Below are 19,152 nucleotides of genomic sequence, written 5' to 3'. Positions count from 1 at the left end.
CTGAGGATACCTTAAAGGTTCAGGGAAACTGCTAGTTAGGGGGGATGTGGGTAATACTGACACGCGTTTATCTGATAATATTGGTCAAAGTAACTCTTGCACATACCTTAAGAGTTCTTATCTGTTACCCCAACTGGATGTATTATCTAGATGTTCTGGGGGCAGAAATGTTTCATGTGAGCAGGTAGCTAATATCAGGGAAGAGAGCCTAAAAAATTCAAGGGTTGTGTTAGGGTTGTTAAATATACAAGAACAGTAAATCTTAATTGTTTATACAGTAACGTTAGAAGTGTCGTCAATAAAATGAGCGAATTCGAACTGCTGGTTAAAACAAGTAACGCGGACATAATAGGGCTTACAGAGACATGGTGCCACCCGGAAATTGGGGATGATGAGTTCCAGTACAGCTTGTGTAATGTATTTAGGAAGGATCGAGTAGATAGAAGGGGTGGTGGGGTAATGCTTCTTATCAGAAGCAGCCTGAGTGCGACGATAGCTCTCCCGGATTCAGACATTTCACATGCTAGTATAGAGTCTGTATGGTATAGTATAGAGTTGGAAACAAAGGTATAATGCGAGTAGGAGTAATCTACAGACCAGGTGATTGTGATGATTATGACAAAAGCCTCTACATGCAAATGGAATGGGCAAGTAAGCGTCAATGCCTTATTATGGGTGATTTCAATTTGCCTCTAATTGATTGGAGTAAATGGGAAGGAAACTCGACATGGGGAACAAAATTTTTAAATCAACTAGATGACTGTTATTTGTATCAACATGTCAGGGAAAATACTAGAGAAAAGAATATCCTAGACCTCATCATCACACATGAATCAGATGACATAACAGGGCTGACAGTAGAGGAACCAGTAGCAGGAAGTGATCACGGAGTTCTACGGTGGATGATGACGAGAGAGGTAGCAGAAGTAAAAGGCAAAGGAATGGGTTTTAATTTCAGAAAAGGAAATTACAATGCCTTAAGGTACTACATGGCCTCTATTAACTGGGTAGACATCGCGCAGAGAATGAATACAATTGAACTGTGGTACACTTTTAAAACATTAATCACAGATGCCTTGAATGCGTATATACCATTAAAAAAAATACTCCACGAGAATGGTTCCAAGTTGGATGAATAGTGAAGTTGCCACATTACTTGAGCAGAAAAAGGTGGCATGGAAAGGTTACAGAGCAATAAAAAGTACTGAAGCCTATAACAGCTACAAGGTGATGTGTAATAGAGCCACAGAAAAGGTTCGACAGGCAAAGGCAGTTTATGAGAAATCACTAGCAAACAGAGCAAAGAGGGGGATAAAGAATTCTTCACATATATAAATGCCAAGAAGAGCAGGACAAACCAGATCGGACCTTTACGTAAGGGAAAGGGGACAGTAATAAATACACCAGCTGACGTTGCAGATGAACTCAACAGTTATTTTGCATCGATATTTGTGGCAATGGGAAATTGTGGGAGCGAAGTTAAAAAATATGTAAGTAATGATATTGAAATTTCGCAAGATTATTTAATGAAAAAACTTGAGCCTACAGACCAGAAAGGCTCCTGGAGTTGATGGAATATACCCTATAATCTTAAGGGAGGCGGCAAGCGAGTGCAATGAACCATTGAGGCTAATTATGCGAGCATCACTAGACTCTGGGGAGATTCCCTTGGATTGGAAAAATGCAAATGTATCTCCCATACATAAGGGTGGCTCTAAAAGTGAAGTTGGAAATTATCGACCTGTCAGTCTGATTTCAGTAGTAGGGAAAATCATGGAGGCAATGATCAAGGGTGGAATTCAGGATCATTTAGATCAAATTGAAATTCTCAAGGATACTCAGCATGGTTTTGTAAAGGGAAAATCATGTTTAACAAATCTGGTTCGCTATTTCGAAAGGGTCACTCACGAGCTGGATTTAGGGAATAATTTCGACATTGTTTATTTAGATTTCAGCAAAGCTTTTGACTCAGTCCCACATGAGCGGTTGCTTTATAAGCTGGAACAGGTTGGAATCATTGGGAAAATCCTTAGATGGATAGAAGGATGGCTTCAGGGCAGGAGGCAGAGGGTTGTGATAAATGGCTATTCCTCAGATTGGGTTGATGTAAGAAGTGGGTTTCCCCAAGGATCAGTTTTAGGACCACTGTTGTTTTTAATTTTCATAAACGACATTGATGAAGGGATAGAGGGCGTGATGTCTAAATTTGCAGATGATGTTAAAATTGGTAGAGTAGTTAATGATCACTGTCAAGCTGCGCTTCTTCAGAGAGACCTAGATAGACTTCAGGAATGGTCAGAAAAATGGCAGCTATGCTTTAATCCAACAAAGTGTAAGGTATTACACTTGGGAAACAGTAATCCCAAAAAAACTTATTCACTTGGTGGAGTTCAACTAAACCCAGTACTGGAGGAAAGGGACTTGGGTGTTACGATACGGTCAGACATGAAATTCTCTGAGCATTGTAAACAGGTTGCAAGGAAGGCCCATGGTGTCCTATCGATGATCTATCGAACTTTTGCAAGTAGAGATAGGGATGTGATAATCCCATTATATAAGGCTTATGTTAGACCACACTTGGAATACTGTGTTCAAGTATGCAGACCACACCTAAAAAAAAGACATTGAGCTTCTTGAAAGGGTGCAAAGATGGGTAACTCGCCTGGTGAGATTGGCAAAAGGGCATCCTTATGAAGAAAGACTTCGAATATGTGGGTTGCAGAGTTTGGAAACTAGACACCTTAGAGGAGATTTGATTGAGGTGTTTAAGGCTCTGAGAGGCATCAGTAAAATGAATGAGGACGAAATTTTCAAGATTATAAATGATGCTAGAACTAGGGGACATAAATTCAAGTTACGGGGAGAAATGTTTAGATTGGACTGCAGGAAGTTTTATTTTAGCCAGCGAGTTATAAATTACTGGATAAGTTGCCTTCATGGGTTCGCCGACAGTTTTGGGAAATTCAAAGGTCATCTGGATAGTACTTTCGGGTAAGGGAAGCGCATAAGATGATGCGTTTAATTTCCTTTTTTTATTATTAATTATTATTTTTTTATTATTTTTTTTATTTTTATTTATTTTTTTTTTTGGCTGGTGCAGCATAAGCCATAAGCTTTCTTGCACCATGCGGCCATTACTAATAAGTATTGGTAATTAGTATCACAGTTTGTAAGGCAAGACGTTTGTTCAGTTATTACTATTTAAGTTACTACTATTGTAAAAATAAAGTTAAAATATTAAGTTATTACTACTATAAAAATTAAGTTTCTGATAGTTATAAAAAAAAAAAAAAAAATTGTGTATATTTGTTAGCTTTTGGAACGGAACCCCCCTTTTTTTGTACTGGTTCTTAGTCTTGTATAACAAGGTTTTGCATTACACGAGATTTTATAGGAACCAAACAACCATGTTATACAAGGGTTACCTATATATATATTTTTTTACCATTTACATACATGTTTTATATAATAACCATTTGCATAAAACACCACATCTGTATGTACTTTTAAGTGCTTTCCAAAGTATCCCTGCTAATTCAATGCAGTACAGTTTAAAAGGTACCTAAATAACAGCATTTCCAATAAGTACCAAAGTATCAAAATTAGGATAATGCAAAATAACAAAAGTAATCAAAAAAAAAAAAAACTGTTCAATACCATAAAAGCATGATAATATAAATTTGTATTTTTATTTAAAAAAATACAGAAAAATATATATAAAAGTTTTAGATTAATGCATGTTATGGGAATTATGCAACATTAGATGAATTATTCAATTGCATTACAGGCAGATTAAGTCTTTATGGTGCTGACTAATGCAAGGTACAGTATGCCTAAAGGCACAATTTAGTTGCAACTTATTTGCCTATGTTTATTCTAATACTAACAATTAGTTTTAGTTTTTAATTTTTTTTGGTTTTAGTATAAAACTAAAAAGTTTTAGTTTTAAGTATTGGATTAAACATAGGCAAATAAGTTGTTATTAAATTGCACCTTTAGGCACACCTAATGTTAGTCAGGACCATATATACTTAATCCACTGTAATGCAATTAACAGTTCATCTAATCACACAATTCCAATAATATGCATTAATCTAAAAAATTATACTTAATATCTAATTCATGTTCATATAATGACTAATCATATACACAGCAATAGCATTAATACCATGCATAGACTAAATTAAATTATTTTCTAGAGTATTGGTAGTACAGTATTAAAATTTTCTTATATATATAAAAGCTCTGGCTACTATGCAATCAGCTACCATATCTATTGCCTTTGGGAATCAATATTATCTTCTCTGTTTTAATCTTCTACAAAGAAATATGCAAAACAAAATAAGCAAACACTATTTTCTTCTAAATGATTATCAAACAATATTTCATGGCCTAAAATTTTAAAATATAAAAAAGTATAATATATTTAAGTGGCTTTTAACATCCAATTCAACTGTACCAGTGGCAATATTTAGTCTAATTGCAACAAGAGATGAAACAACACTACACTCCATGTAAATTTTAAAAGCAAAAAAAAAAAAAAAAAAAAAAAACACGTTTATTGAACAAGCTGAAAACAAAATTTTAAGGAAACATTCCAATAACTCAAACATTTAGAGACCAATTTTAATGACATTTAAAACCTGTTGTGGATATTTTTTCAAGTCTAAAATACAGAGCCGACTGCCTGTTATCAGCATCCACATGATATAGTGTTACCAAGCGGATGCTGATAATGCTCTTAATAGGATTACAGGTAGGCAAGGTGCCATTCTGCTCCTATGAACCTAACCACCCCCTATGTCACATGAAAAAATAAAGAATAAAATAAATATAAAAATATAATAAGCTAAAGAAGAGAAAGAAAGAACCAAAGTAACACTAACTCTCATGGATGTGAACAATGGCTGCTTGCCCAAAGAGACAAATTTCCACACCCCAAAGAACAAGCATTACTAAAATAAAAATACCACAAAAAGAAACAGAACTCATATTTCTTTGGGGTGTGGGCGTGTGTTTCTTTAGGCTCCCCCCAAGGGAGGGAGGAGCCTAAAGAGTGTTGCTTTGGTTCTTTTCTTCAGAATATTATACTTTTAGCTTTATTTTATTCTTTGTTGTAATATAGGTGTCATTAGGTTCAGTTTACCTTAGCTAATAACCCTATTAACAGCATTAAAGACCAGGATGGATGTTGACTTTGATGGAAGAAAAAAAAAATCTTTTTCATCAAAAGTCATTACAGCTACACATTTTTAGCAGATATACTATTAACAATGATGACATCCAACAATATCAGGCAAAATAAGTCTGAGGTAGTTGTTAAGGCAGCTTTACATTAGACAACTAATGTCAAATTTCCAGAACAGGAAGAGTGTTTCAGATCAGTATATTTCAAAGCAGAGTTGTTTCTGTTGTTCATAAATGAAACTGACAAAAGGACAGAGGGCATGATGTCAAAACTTGCAGATTATGTCAAGACAGGTAGGGTAGTTAATGATCAGCACTAAGCAACACTTCTTCAGGACTTAGAAGACTTCGAGGATGGTCAGAAAAGTGGAAGCTATGTTTTAATTCAGCAAAATACAAGTTCTTATGCTCAGGAAATGCAAATCCAAAGTAACTTATACAATTAGTGAGATTGGATTAAAAACAGCAGAAGAAGAGCATTTGGAAGTTATATGGTCAGACATGAAATTCTCTGAGCAGTATAGACAGGTAGCAACAAAGTCCATGGTGTCCTATCGATGATTTATTAAGCATTTGCTTGCAGAGGCTGTACTTGGAATATTATATGCAAGTGTGGAGACTGCACCTGAAAAAAAAAAAGGCATTGTGCTGATTTAAAGGGGCCAAAGACAAGCAACCCACATGGTGAGATTTGCAAAAAGGCACCCATATGAGGAAAGACTGAATATGTGGACTACAATACTTGGCAACCAAGTACCTTATATGGTGCTGAACTGAAGTCTAAGGCTCAGAGAGAAGAGTAAAATAAATGAAGGTGAATTTTACGGTTATAAATAATTACAGAACTAGAGGACATAAATTCAAATAGCAGGGAAAGAGATTTAGATTGGGTTGTAGAAAGTTTTCTTTTAGTCAGCCTATTGCTAATTATCAGAATAAGTTACCTCTGGGGATAGTTGAAGGTGACAGCATGGGAAAATTCAAAGGTCAGTTGGATGGTTATCCTGTGTGAGGAGGGAAACAGGTTATTTTCTTTTTTACTGATTTATTAATTTTTTTATTTTATGCAGCAAAAGCTAGTGGCTCTCTTGCACTTTGTGTCTAATACTAATTTATTCTTTAACCTTCAAATGTCATGGCTAAGGGACCAAAGGACAAGAAAATTTACAGTGTCAGCTTTAACTAAAAAATCAGTTTTAATCTTTCAATCATAAGCCAAGGACAGTCAACACAACGTAATTCACACAGGTGAAGTGGTACAAAGAAATAATGGAGAGAATCAACACAGAGATGGACTTCAGATGAGAAGGATATAAAACTGAACAGTATCTACAGCAAAATAAAAGCTATACGGTTTATTTTTCAAGGTCCTGTTCTCTTTCCTTCATAGCTAGACCTCTTGATTGACAGGAACCGATGGTCGATAGCAACAATAAGTACAGTAAAGTGTAGAATGCTATTCTGCATGAAAGACTGTTGTACCTAAATTAAGGCTTAAAACCAAGTTTAACTTGCTAGAAAAAGAAAGAAAAAAGGTATGGTAAATACTTATCTTGCTGATTTATATTATGGATGAATTGAATTGTATTATTAGTCAAATTGTATTTGGCCTTCAAACAACATTTTCTTTGCCAAACAATGAAGATCATGGCTGTAAAATGTATGCTGCAAATGAGGTATTAGGAGAGCACACACACACACACACACACACACACACACACACACACACACACACACACACACACACACACACACACACACACACACACACACACACACACACACACACACAATCAGAGATGGCTTTAATGGAGTGAGTTAATGTTAAAATTGGGCTAAAAGTGTAATGAAAACAAAGTTATATAAGGATATAACCAGAAGTTTGTTAAAGCTAAACTGAAATAAACTGCATTAAAGTTAAATATATTTCTCATTGTTTTCAGCTCTTCTGATTTAAAACATCATATGAAAGTATCATACAAAGAGAAAAGGATCTGTTAAAAAAAAGAGAGAGAGAGAGAGAGAAAAACCTATTTATTCTATAACTGATTGAAATGGAAACTTAAAATATAAGATTGCTCTTTCCAAAGCATGTCTGAGCACAAAAGTTATGTTCCTTGAAATTAAAGCTCCATGAAAAGTGTTAGTGCAAGCTTCTATATTACTGGTGGAAAATGGAATTTCAAAGAAAGAAAAGGATTTTTGAAAGCCTAAGCCTCAGAGTAAGCGAGTGAGTGTGTGCAAGTGTGCGCAGGCACATGGAGAGATCAAAGCTCCGAAGAAACGCACAAACACTGAACAGTTAGAAAAATTGTTCTATGTTCAAAAGAATTCTAAAATTAGGCAGCTAATTACTTGTAGAAAAAGAAAACAAAGAAGCCTCAATTTGAATACTGTGTGTAACCTTGAAATTAGTGGAACAGTTGAGTAAAGGGTACACAAAAGCCTTCATTGAGTAAACCACACACCAATAAGAAATTTTAAATAGCATAGCTACATATAGAAAAATTATGCCAAACATATGAAAAAGAGCATTTTATAAGATAAAAATGCTTACAGTTAATATAAAAAGTAACAGTCAATCAATTTTACAGACAAAACAATATGCACACTTCTATTAGCATAGCTGACAGCAGAAAAAAAAAAAAATAGCCTGAACAACTTTGAAAGTACTGTTGCTGCAAGTGGAAATATATCCCTACTATGATCACTTTTCTGCTTTCATAAGTTTCTCACAAAATTTTGTCTCAAATTTAGAATTTCACTTAGAACAAATAAAAATAGAACAAACAGGTAAATAAGATAGATAGTGATTTGGGTTACATTTCATACGATTTTTTAATCTTTTTTTTTTGCCAATACTTTACAGTAACTCCTCATACATAGCATCTTAATCCATTATATTAGTATTCTGCAACCTTAAGCTTGTAGCACATTAAATTTACCAAAGAAACTGAAGAACACACTGCATGATGTTATGGATGGGAAAGAGAAGCAGTACTTAAATGATGGTTATTTTCAAATTCCTTTATATATATATATATATCAGTCATCTGCTGGAAGAGATAACAGCAGAGATAACACTTAAAAATGAGTAAATAATAATATACAGCAGTGCTATTCCATTTCTAAAATTAGATGACATTCTCCTATTTCTTCCGTTAAAGAATTTTATGGCACACCCAGAAACTTGTGACGGCACACACACCAACACATACCAACTGGGAAATACTGTTCTAAATATCTAAAGGAAATCACTGTGCAAAAGATGAGGGAGGCTGAAAAAGTAAATTGTTTCCATTTTAACTGACAAAAAAAAAAAAAACAACAAAATATCACTCTGCCAATCCTCATATATGAACCCTGTTAATTTACATTGACCATTTGGATCTATGCTACTAGATCTATGAGGTGCGTGCATTATCTATAAATTTCCCAAAGCTGGTTTTTATTTGTCAGTTTTAAGAATTAAAAACTGACCGAACTACTGCTTGAATTTGCCTGACTCTGCCCTGCTTGAAAATATCTCAAATTCCTTATATCATTGAGAAAGCTGAAACCTAGACTTTCCAAGTTGGTAGCAAAGGAGGCCCAATTAATGTGTAAATAAGTCTTCAAAGAGCTAGCAGCTTCATAAAATGATTTTGTTAAAAAGATATTCAGATATGAACAAGTATATTGTACAAATTAATGCACAATTTCTTCACAGTAATATTAGGGTAATACTTATTTGCATTGATACTTTGATTTTAAAGTAAAATTCTGAGTTAATTTGTATTAAGACAAATTTATCTCACAATTAATATTTTTTATAATTTACATTTATACCTAAGCATAAAAGCAGCAATTTTCCCTCTTTTTAAGTGACAGGAAGATCTGCTAAAAGCAAAAGGAATCCAAACTCAAAATCAATCTTTATTACAGCTATATATTAGAGGGCTATATAATACAGTTCTTACCTCAACAACTTTTAAGAATTCTGACACCTTATCCATGACGATAATAAATTTTTTATATGCATCCAAGGCCTCACGACAATGTTTTTTATTCATTGTGAAGTACTTTTCTGTAATGTAATTTTCAGACCAAAACATTACCCATATTCGTCTACAGTTCTAATCACATTAATTAATTATTTTACTATCAATTTAAAATATAGTAAAATGCCTTAGAGATAACATGTGCTATTTGTAAGGTGTATTGTTATTAAAAAAATATTAATAACCAATGTATAACATTCTGCACTTGAAATATAAATACTCATGTCAGAGCAGAATTAAATTAACATTGTGCATTTACCAATATGTTGAAGACAAATTCATAATTTATGTATAATTATATATATAAATAATGTTTTTGCTTAATAGGGTCAGAGGAGGTGTGACAGATAGAGAAAATATATAAATATTATCGTATTTAGTAGTCACATAGGCTTGAAAAATTAGCTAATACAACTCAAACATACATAGAAAAAAATGCATCTTTGTGTTTCACCAAGTGGCTATGACAGCCATATAATACAGAGCATTAACTTTCTGTATATAAAAAAAAGGCAGTATTTACTACTGCCTTTAATAACTATAATTCATAATATGATTGAATTCAGTTTAGATATTTGCTGGGCCATGCACAAAACAACAGTTCAGTGTCCCCATAAACTGTCATTTATAATTCTGAGGAACTCAATTTTAAAAATTGTTGTGAGGTTTGACTGATTAATTGACATATATATATTTATTAACAAATTGTGTATATTAACAAAGGAATGTTTTATAAACATTAAAATATTATCCAATTAAACGAAGAATGGGTTGTATCATTATAACTTAGCTCTTTTTGCAACAAATATAAACAAATATTATTGTATTCATCGGATGTGTGATTACACCCAAAGTGCTATATTTTAAATGAAATCTTGATTAAATCACGATTCTACTGAAACACAGGTAAGCATGTAGCGATGCCATTCCATAGTTTTGTAACTATTTCTTGCTAATATTTATCTTGAAGAAAACATTCATCAAAATACAGGCCGATTCATAAGTATGTTACTACTCCTATGGGAGTTTTGTATCAGATTGTTGCTGCGAATTGGGGGGGAAGGGAAAGGCCAACAGACTTACATTACAGGAACATTGAAAAGTGGTAGCATGGATGGAAGTGTACTTAAAGTCATCTAAGTGTACTTATCGCCCCTCCACAGAGAATCTTTCAGAAAATCTAGTCTGTGCAGGTAGCACTGTAAATGTATTTACTATCACCATCCTCCACACAATGGACAGAAAAGGCCCGGTTTCAAATCTAGTCAATGACATAAGGAATTTATGGGCTTTTTTCATTCTGTGAGCGAGTTAGTCTGTCTGAAGTGTGGATAGAAAAGTTTTTGCCCTGAAAACTCAGTTTTTCATCCAGCAAAACAGGCAAATCGACTGGAGAATACACACAATTTACAGACATCTTATACATGGGCAGATAAGTTAGTTCTGATGGCTCTATATAACACTTTATTAAGAGAATCACCAAAAAGTCTGTGTCCACTGGCACCGTTATTAATGTGCCAAGTAGTGGTCATATGAAGATGACTATCACTGATCTTTTGATAGGGGTTACAAAATCCAAGAAAAAATGTCAACATTACCTGAATCCACTTCCTCGGTCTGGAAATGGGTTTTTCACATGTAACAGCATGGAAAATTGTAATGCAAGAATTGCACCTATGGTGATATCACTTTCAAATTTTTCATTCACTATCAAAAGAAAATAAAGAGAAAGTCATCTAAGGTATTGTGAAATCTTTGAAATGCAGAACACTGCATTTCAAAGATTTGCTAATGCTAACAATGCCTTCTCATATGAAGCAACATTCCATGTCTGTGAGAAAGTGAACTGACACAACAGTACCATTTGGGGATCTCAAAACCTTTCTTTACATATGTAAATATGAGGGAACCTTTTCCAAGGTGCATGTTTCATGCACTGTTACTTGCCAGAGTGTGATTGGACCATACTACTTCCAGGCAGAAACAGCAAAAGCTGATAATTACCTCAACATGTTGCAAAAATATACCTCTAATAAATTACCTCTCAGTATATTAGCACACGCTTTCAACAGAACAGCTTTCCCCCATATTTCCTCTACACCACACATGCCCACTAGGGCATCACTTTTGAAAGTCATTGGATTGGCCATTGATATACCTCTGAACTGGCTCCCAAGGTCACCCATGTGATTTTTTGCTGTGTGGTATAATGAAGGATAGGGTATGCAACAAAATCTTGTGATGCCAATGATTTAAAGGACAGAATTTCCATTGTTGACAACAAAACTCCCAAAGAAATGTGTGTAGCTGCATTAAACACCATACTCTGAGTTGAAAGATGTATTAACGTTAATGGCTCATACATTTACTAGTGGCACTTTACTTTTTATTTCTCTTTTTTAAATTATCTGTGCAATTGCATAAAAAGTATAAATAAAAAATGAATTACAGTTTATAGCATTTTATTGCCATAAGTATATTACAGTGGTAACATACTTATGAATCTCCCTACTATCTTATTAGATATATAACAAGATGGTATTTACTGTATTTAGTAGTCACATAGGCACACTAATGTTATTAGTGGAGTCCCACAGGGTTCGGTGTTGGGCCCGCTGTTATTTTGTATATTTATCGATGATATTGATGAAGGTGTATCAAGCTTAGTGTCAAAGTTTGCAGATGATACAAAGGTTGGCAGGGTTGTTAATGACAGCAGTGGCAGATGGGCTGAGAAGTGGCAACTGAAGTTTAACACTGAGAAATGCAAAGTACTGCATTGGGTAGAAGTAAGCCCAGAGGAACATACCAACTGTGTGGTACTATGCTTAGGGTGGTAGAAAATGAAAGACCTGGGAGTAATTGTGCAGTCAGATATGAAGTTTTCTGAGCAATGCAGATAGGGTGTAAGAGCAGGTCATGGGCTTTTGTCAATGATATACAGGAATTTTGCTAACAGGGAAAAGGAGGTGATTGTCCCTCTATAAGGCAATGGTCTAGCCATGCCTTGAGTACTGCATACAGGTCTGGAGGCCTCACTTTAGGAAGGATGTAAATTTGCTTGAGCGTGTACAGAGAAGGGCAACAAGATTGGTGAGGGGAATGACGGGATCCTCTTACCAAGAGAGGCTTAAGTTTTGAAAATTGTAGCAGCTGGGGACTAGGCACCTGCGAGGTGATCTGATTGAGGTATACAAGGCCTTGAATGGGTTGAGCATGCTGAATTCTGATGTTATTTGGTTTTAGGAGCATTAGCAACTAAGGCCATATTGCTCCAGGGATATGCAGTGGTCATTCCCTGACCTTTCCACATCCTCCGTATTTGGTGGTGACAGGCTCAAACCCCAGTCTAATTCCAGTTTAATGTGGAAGTTGATAGCTTAAATAAATTCAAGGAGGAACTGGAAAACTTTTAGAGGGAATGGTTGTGTGAATTTTTTTTACTTATTTTTTTGGCTGATGCTACATAAGCTTACACTCTTGCATCACATGCCTCTATTACAGGCCGGCCTTGATTACCGCGATTAATTCGTCCCACGAGCGCATCGCACAAAACAGAAACGCGTTAATCGAATATAATAACCAATAGGAAAAATTATAATTGGTCCTTGACCTTCTGGGAATGTCCATAAAGAATTTTAAAAATACCTTTTAAATAACTTTTTAACTGTATATAATGTAAAAGATAATGAAAATAATTATGGAATTAAATGTTTATCGCATAAAACAGCGGTTCTTAAATTGTGCCCCGTGGAATATTTAAAATTTTTGAGGGAAACAGCGATACTCGACATCTGTCGGACACCACGCGAACTACTAGCTCGAGGTAGTTCACAGTTTCAGCATTTCTTATTAAGTTGTTTGGACCTAACTACTAAACAAAGCTGTCAGGTATTTCTTTTGGTCTGGGTGCACCTTGAAAAAATTACTGAGACATTAAAGGCACCATGAACCGAGAAACTTTGGGAACCTCTGACATTAAATACACAATGAAGAAATTACTGTTGCGGAAATATTTGAACAGTGCTGACTTTCTCTTTTCATCAATCAATTTCCGATAGCCGACAACAATCTTCTCTGGGCCTTGGCGAAATAAATATCGCTGAGAACATCAAACCTTTTGTTTGAGGTTCTATGCGATACGAAAGATTTCATCTAATTCTTTTACTGTTATCTCCTTCGTGGTAACATTTTCATCTGGCTCATTTTAAAATTTGAATTTTTAAATGCAAGTCTGCATTGACTTTATTAGCAGGAGACAAACAAGTCTTCTTCCAATGATTGATGGAACACACAGAGGCAGGCAGCAGGCAAACGTTTGTTTATTGACCGTACGACTCGCGGTAAGCTTAACGTGCGATTCAAATCTTTTTCAACTATCGCATAAAAAAAAAAAAAGAAAGATCGTGTTAACTGGAAATTTGCATCATGTAAAGTGAAAAGTGGTATCATTTTTCAAATAGCGTTAACTGAGTATCGCATTAATCGAACTCGCGTTATGCGAGACCTAGCTGTACTAAATTTCCTGAAATATCTCCATTTATTAAAAAGGATTCTGCAAATTTATTAAAACCAAGTTCTGCTGTATGTGTATTTTAAACATTTAATTCAACACAAAAACAATTGAAAGAAACAAATTTTTAAAAAAATTAGAATAATCTATATTCTTAGATGTGCTGATGTCCATCTTTTTTTTTTTTTTTTTTTTGTAGTTGTTGGCGCATAGGCTTCTTTGGCCATAATGCACTTCCCAAAGTTTTTGCAGTACTTTGATCCAAGCCCGAGGCGGGAATCGAACCTGCGACCTTTGGGTTGCCAGGCAGGCACTTGACCCACCTGGCTAGCCCGGTCGGCTGATGTCCATCCATCCACTATATTCCCAATGGTATCTAAAGGCATTACAGGTTAGTTAATACTTTTCTATCATGCATTGCAAATGTATCCAGTGATCTTGCTTCTCCTTGGGAATTTTTGCTGCAGTGGGTTTATCTACATGTTTTGCAGCCTGAAACCTGAAAAAAACTCACAGGGAAATCCAATTCCCTCTGCCTGAGATCAGCCTCACTACAGTCCCAATTAAAGAAATCTTTAACAATCCCTCAAATCAACAGGATTTGAATCTAGACCTCTGAGTGAGTGAGAAGCGGCAAAAACACATCATGGAAGACACTCTACTGGCACTTTTTTTTATTGTTTATCCAAAAAAACAAATGTTAGCCTTATATATATTTATTTGCACATAATGGAATATTCATTCACATAAATAATGAAATACATAAAGGATCCTTTAAACAACATATTTCTTAATTTCATTCTACAATATGATCTTACTTCCATATATTATATAGCAAATTGATAAAATTCTTATAACGATGAACTGAAATGTAAAACAAAAGCAAAGCAAAGCTTCAGCTCTGTGAAACTTCTAGAAAGAAGGGAGAGCTGATCGTTCTGGGGTAACATATAATAGGAATGGAAATGTATAAGTTACTGTAAAAGAGTACGTCAATTTTTATATCAAACAAAAAGGAAATGAGAAAACAAGGACCTTCAGTTTGTTGAATCAAACTAAAGGTTCTTTCATTTATGATTCATAAATGAAAGTGGGAATGCAAATTTCATAACTTCATGAAATTTGCAAATGAAGACAAATCAGAAAAAAATAAGATTGTAAAGAAAGAAAGTGGAAATCATGTTTTCGCTGGATCTATTTCAGTATCCAACACTAAACAACTAAAATGTTTTGACACAGGCACTGACAAAACCTTATAGAGAATGGTTACTTCTTCAGGGATACACTGAAGATGTCCCACTTAATTTTTCACATTTATTATATCAGAAAAACTCCTTTGAGTTCAGTAAAACTGGCATGTGCACTGCCTCCCCCCACCAAAAAAAATGATTGTGCAGGGGAATATCCAAAACAAAACAGTTTTAGGATACTCACATGGGTCAACTATCGTTTTTTTTCCCTTCCCCTTCTTAATCATCAGAAACCTCAGCATAAACATGCTGATCAAAACCAGAGTAATCCTAATGCAGAACTTAACAAAGAAACAGACAAAATTCATTCTACTTCACTAGAAGTAACAATCTACAGCCCTTAAGGCAAAGGTGGCACACAAGACTTTTTTTTTAAATTATTCCAATAAGATATCATCACTAAATTCTTAACAAAGAAAAATAAAGATGTTTTAATTTAAAATGAAGTTTCTTCATTTCTTCAAATCTTTTAATTTTAAAAATTTAATACCAGCATACAAGATCCTATATTAGAGTATATGTGGTGTTCCACTCCACTTTTGAAATTTAATTAACCTCTGATGCAGAAGTTAAGCTATTAATGTAGAATTTTAATTCAATTAACAAAATTAATTTAAACTTTTTTTTTGACTGATCACTTAATTCAGGGAATAGTGGCTACCATACACTTCCTCGAATAAGTAACGCTTTACCTATGGAGAAGACTACTGTTACTTATTCATACCACCACCCAGACAGCACCGTTAAGGCTTTTTGGCTCCTCTTCGGTGGATGGGTGGTGGGTAGGTACTCTGTTGCTGCGATAGTGACAACCCAGTTATGAAGTATAACTCCACATTATGAGAGATGCCTGATGGTGTGTGAGTGTGTGTGTGTGTGTGTGTGTGTGTGGTTTAATCTAAAAGATATTTCTTTGCAAAATGCCTAAGAGTATGAAAGAGTTTGTTTATGCATGCACGCACACGCACGTCTACTACCAAGGTAGTTTTAATGCATCATTTTAATTATATCTAATATTGTGAATACAAGGTTGTCAACTATTGAAAAGGCACCTCCGTAGCCAGGTGGGAAGGAGCAGCAGTGCGTAGCACACGCTGCTTGATTAGACCGGGGTTCGAGCCCGTCGCCACCAAATACGGAGGATGTGGAAAGGTCAGGGAATGACCACCGCATATTCCAGGAGCAATATTGCCTTAGTTGCTAATGCTCCTAAAAAACCAAATAACAAACAAACAACTACTGCAAAAGGGTACCTACTCACCTACCAAAGAGGAGCAAAAATCCTTGAAACTGTGCCATTTGGGTGGTGGTATCTGCTGAGAATAAGTAACAATAGTCTTCTCCATAGGTGAAGCATTACTTATTCAAGGTAGTGCAATACCATGGCAACTCGTTGTGAAGGTATTCACAATATGAGATATAATTAAAACAATGCATTAAAACTATCTTGGTAGTAGAAATGATGTGTGTGCACTACCCATGCGTAAACAAACTCCATGTTACCTGATAGTTGCAAATTGGCCTTAAGTACTGTTTTGTGAGCTGCATAATGGAAGATCTGAAAACTGAGCAACATTTTTTTTATTACTGTTATTGTATTCAACTTGATATGAGTGCTGCAAACACTGAGAGAAATGTCAGAGATTTACAGAGACAAGAGTTTATAGAAGACTGCAGTTTAAGTAGCACAGGTACATTAAAGAAGGTCAAGAAGCTGTGGCTGACAACCCATGGCCAGGACAGCCAAGGACTAACTACACCAAAGCAAACTGCAAAGGCCCAGGAGATTCTGAATGAAAATGAGAGAATCACACTACATCACCTAAGCAAGAGAATGTCAACCTTGTATAGCAGTGCACATGCAATGCATACACACAGTTTCATGTGATTTTGTTCTGATCAGTTTGTGGAATCCAGTGGGCACAAACTTGTGACACTTTAAGAAACAAAATCACATGAACGTGTGTACAGAAATGTTAACATGGTTTGGGATACATGGCAAAGAATTTCTTAGTCACAAAATAACTGGTGATGAGACATGGATTGGGTATTATGATCCAGAAACACCACACAAAATAGTTCACACATGCAGCATGTAAGTTAAAGCCATTTTGTTAGTACCAGAGAGCATTGTCAGAACTTGCAACTGTTATTCTTGAACACTATCCTGTTATCTACTGGCAGTTTGCTGAAACTTGAATGAGTGAATAGCAAAGTGCTGTCATTTCAGCATATCAAAATGATCAGCATGGGTAAATTTTTATACTTTTTGATTATATCAGTTTGAGCCTGTTTGCTTTTTCATGAAGTTTAACGTTAGACTCTCAAGATATTAATAATGGCAAAAAAACCTTGTTAAAATGTTTTATAATAATTATTTAAAAAAAACAAAAAAAACAAAAAAAAAAAAAACCGAATTATCTTTGAACATGCAACATAATCTGAGAAGCCCCTTCTCATTATGTCTCCCGCCCCGGGAGACAATGAAAAGAAACACATGAAACTGAATAATCAGAAGTACTTCTTTCTGTTCAAATCTGAATGTCAAGATATTCAAGGTTTTACTAGACACCAGAATTTTTTTTTTTTTTTTTTTTTTTGAGAGGTGGGGAAGCAGTGCATATGTTAGTTTTACTGACCCTCAAAGGAGTTTTCCTGATATAATGAATATGAAAAATTAGGTGGGACAAATTCAGTGTACCCCTTAAATAATCACACTCTAAAGTACTGCCTTTATGATCAGGATTTGGCAGCCTTTATACATCCACATGTCATGAACAGCTATAAAGCATGATCATGCTATATGAAAACATCAACAAAACACAGTAGACTGTTCAATGAGTTGAGCTTGAACAACTTCCAATTGGGAGTCACCTTACGATGACATATTAGCAATGAATCTGTTACATTACAGCAAAGCTGCAACACTCTAGATAAAGTAGCTGACAATCTGTTACATTACAGCAAAGCTGCAACACACTCTAGATAAAGTAGCTGACAATCTGTTACATTACAGCAAAGCTGCAACACTCTAGATAAAGTAGCTGACAATGACCAAATGGAAACAGTGCTACTATATCTGGGAACTGTTCAGATACATCGCAAAAATAGAGAGCAGAGGTGCTCAAAAGGGTAGTACATAGACCCTGTCAGTCCTCGCCAAACACTATCACTCATGAGTTCAAGAAAGCCACAGGAACTGATGTTAGTACAAAAACAGTATATAAGGAGATGCATAACATCAGATTTTAAGGAAGAAATGCAGCAGCAGCACAAACAAAATATCACAGTATCAACTCCTGTGGTACCCATCTCATCATAAGTTGCATCAGGAATGTAGGAAAGTTGTGTTATAATGTGAAAAATCACTGTAAATGGTTTCCTGATTTTATGGCAGTGTTTGGGTCAGGTGGATGCCTGGAAAACATTATTTGCCAGTGTATCCTAACTCTGAAGTTTGGCAAAAGGTGCTGTCACCATCCGGAGCTATTTCTAGTGGTCCAAGCCTAAACCACTAACTAAACTTAACCATTCCTAGAACAATAAATTCTGGTAAACTAACAACATGGGCAAATAAAAAAGTTTCATTGGCCTGCTTAGAGCCGTGAACTTAATCTTATTGAACATCTTTGGGATGAACTGGAAAGCTGCCTTTGGGCCAGGCAAACATGCCGGCAATCAGTAGCTGAACTGTGGAAATGGACCAAAATACAATCTTACCATTTTCAAAAAATTGGTTCACATTCTACCAATGAGGATACAGTGTGTACTAGGGAAAAAGTTAGGTCAACACATTAAATACTGTATCAATAATAGATTCTTTGAACATGCAGGTTGCTGGTTACTCCTGGCAATATGGTGTATTAGAAACATGCACATTAAAGATGAAAATAATTTTGTTTGTGCAATATATCTGTATCAATAAACTTCATATTAAAATCAGATCTTTAAATAAATTAATTAATTTTTTAAAAAATAGCATGTCAAAAATAATATTTACTAACCAAAAAGATTAATTATTCCATCATTATAGGCAGCAAAGAGTTGGATTAGATCTCTATACAGCAACATGAAGCAAGAATTCATTACACCATTGGACAAGTCATCAGGATTACACTGGGGAGTAAAATGCATATTATGATTAAACAAAATTTCATGATGG

General features: G+C 35.0%; 1 protein-coding gene across 6 annotated transcripts in view; it reads right to left on the bottom strand.

The window, feature by feature from the left end:
* The window catches only part of LOC150083636 (phosphatidylinositol-binding clathrin assembly protein LAP-like), a 162,471-nt gene that overhangs the window by 74,477 nt on the left and 68,842 nt on the right, over positions 1 to 19,152 (bottom strand). For all 6 annotated transcript variants that reach the window (XM_090377403.1, XM_090377402.1, XM_090377406.1 and 3 more), the window contains 2 exons: positions 18,995 to 19,106; positions 9,147 to 9,253 (listed from right to left, as the gene is read on the bottom strand). In XM_090377403.1, the coding sequence (XP_090233529.1) occupies positions 9,147 to 9,253; positions 18,995 to 19,106 (219 nt within the window). The remainder of the gene's footprint in view (positions 1 to 9,146; positions 9,254 to 18,994; positions 19,107 to 19,152) is intronic.

Source organism: Mastigoproctus giganteus, chromosome 7 (assembly GCF_048544385.1).
Source record: "Mastigoproctus giganteus isolate SK-2022 chromosome 7, ASM4854438v1, whole genome shotgun sequence".
In the NCBI taxonomy this organism is placed as follows: Eukaryota; Metazoa; Arthropoda; class Arachnida; order Uropygi; family Thelyphonidae; genus Mastigoproctus; species Mastigoproctus giganteus.
This window is presented reverse-complemented; position numbering and strand designations above follow the sequence as displayed.